At 45.1% G+C, this 459-nt stretch overlaps 1 protein-coding gene across 1 annotated transcript in view; it reads right to left on the minus strand.

The window, feature by feature from the left end:
- LOC109963254 (leucine-rich repeat and fibronectin type-III domain-containing protein 5-like) overlaps positions 1-459 on the minus strand; it is an 11,902-nt gene extending 11,443 nt beyond the window's left edge. Inside the window, exon 1 of the mRNA XM_020605619.1 lies at positions 412-459. Coding sequence (XP_020461275.1) covers positions 412-459 — 48 coding nt within the window. The remainder of the gene's footprint in view (positions 1-411) is intronic.

Raw genomic sequence — 459 nt, forward strand, 5'->3', positions numbered from 1 at the left:
TGAATGACAAAAAGACAAAGACATTACATCTGATTTCATCCTGCTCTGTAGACAGTACACCACCTCATCCACAAAAGATAAAAACAGCAACAGCATTTGATCCCAAGAGTCTTACTTCAACAGTTCCTCACTGACAAGAACAACCTGAGCAGCGAGGTCACGCTCCCAGATAGAACAGAATGCGTTCAGCCTCATCACTGACAAGCGCCAACATGTTTGCAGCTGGTTTTCTTTGGTCTGATCATCATGTTTGTCATTTGTCTTTGTTGAGGTTCATGCCACCAAAAACCAAGAAACAGGACGTTTGATTACTGGGCTGGAACGTGGGGTCGGCTACACTCCGAGTGACACTTCAGACTTTTACTTCATCTCAGTGATTGTTTCCGAGTTTAGTTTTCTGTCTGTAAACACCAGACCAAACTGGGTCATGGCACCGGGTGGGTCCAAGCCAAAGACCAT

This window comes from Monopterus albus, unplaced genomic scaffold (genome assembly GCF_001952655.1).
Source record: "Monopterus albus unplaced genomic scaffold, M_albus_1.0 scaffold71.1, whole genome shotgun sequence".
NCBI lineage: Eukaryota > Metazoa > Chordata > Actinopteri > Synbranchiformes > Synbranchidae > Monopterus > Monopterus albus.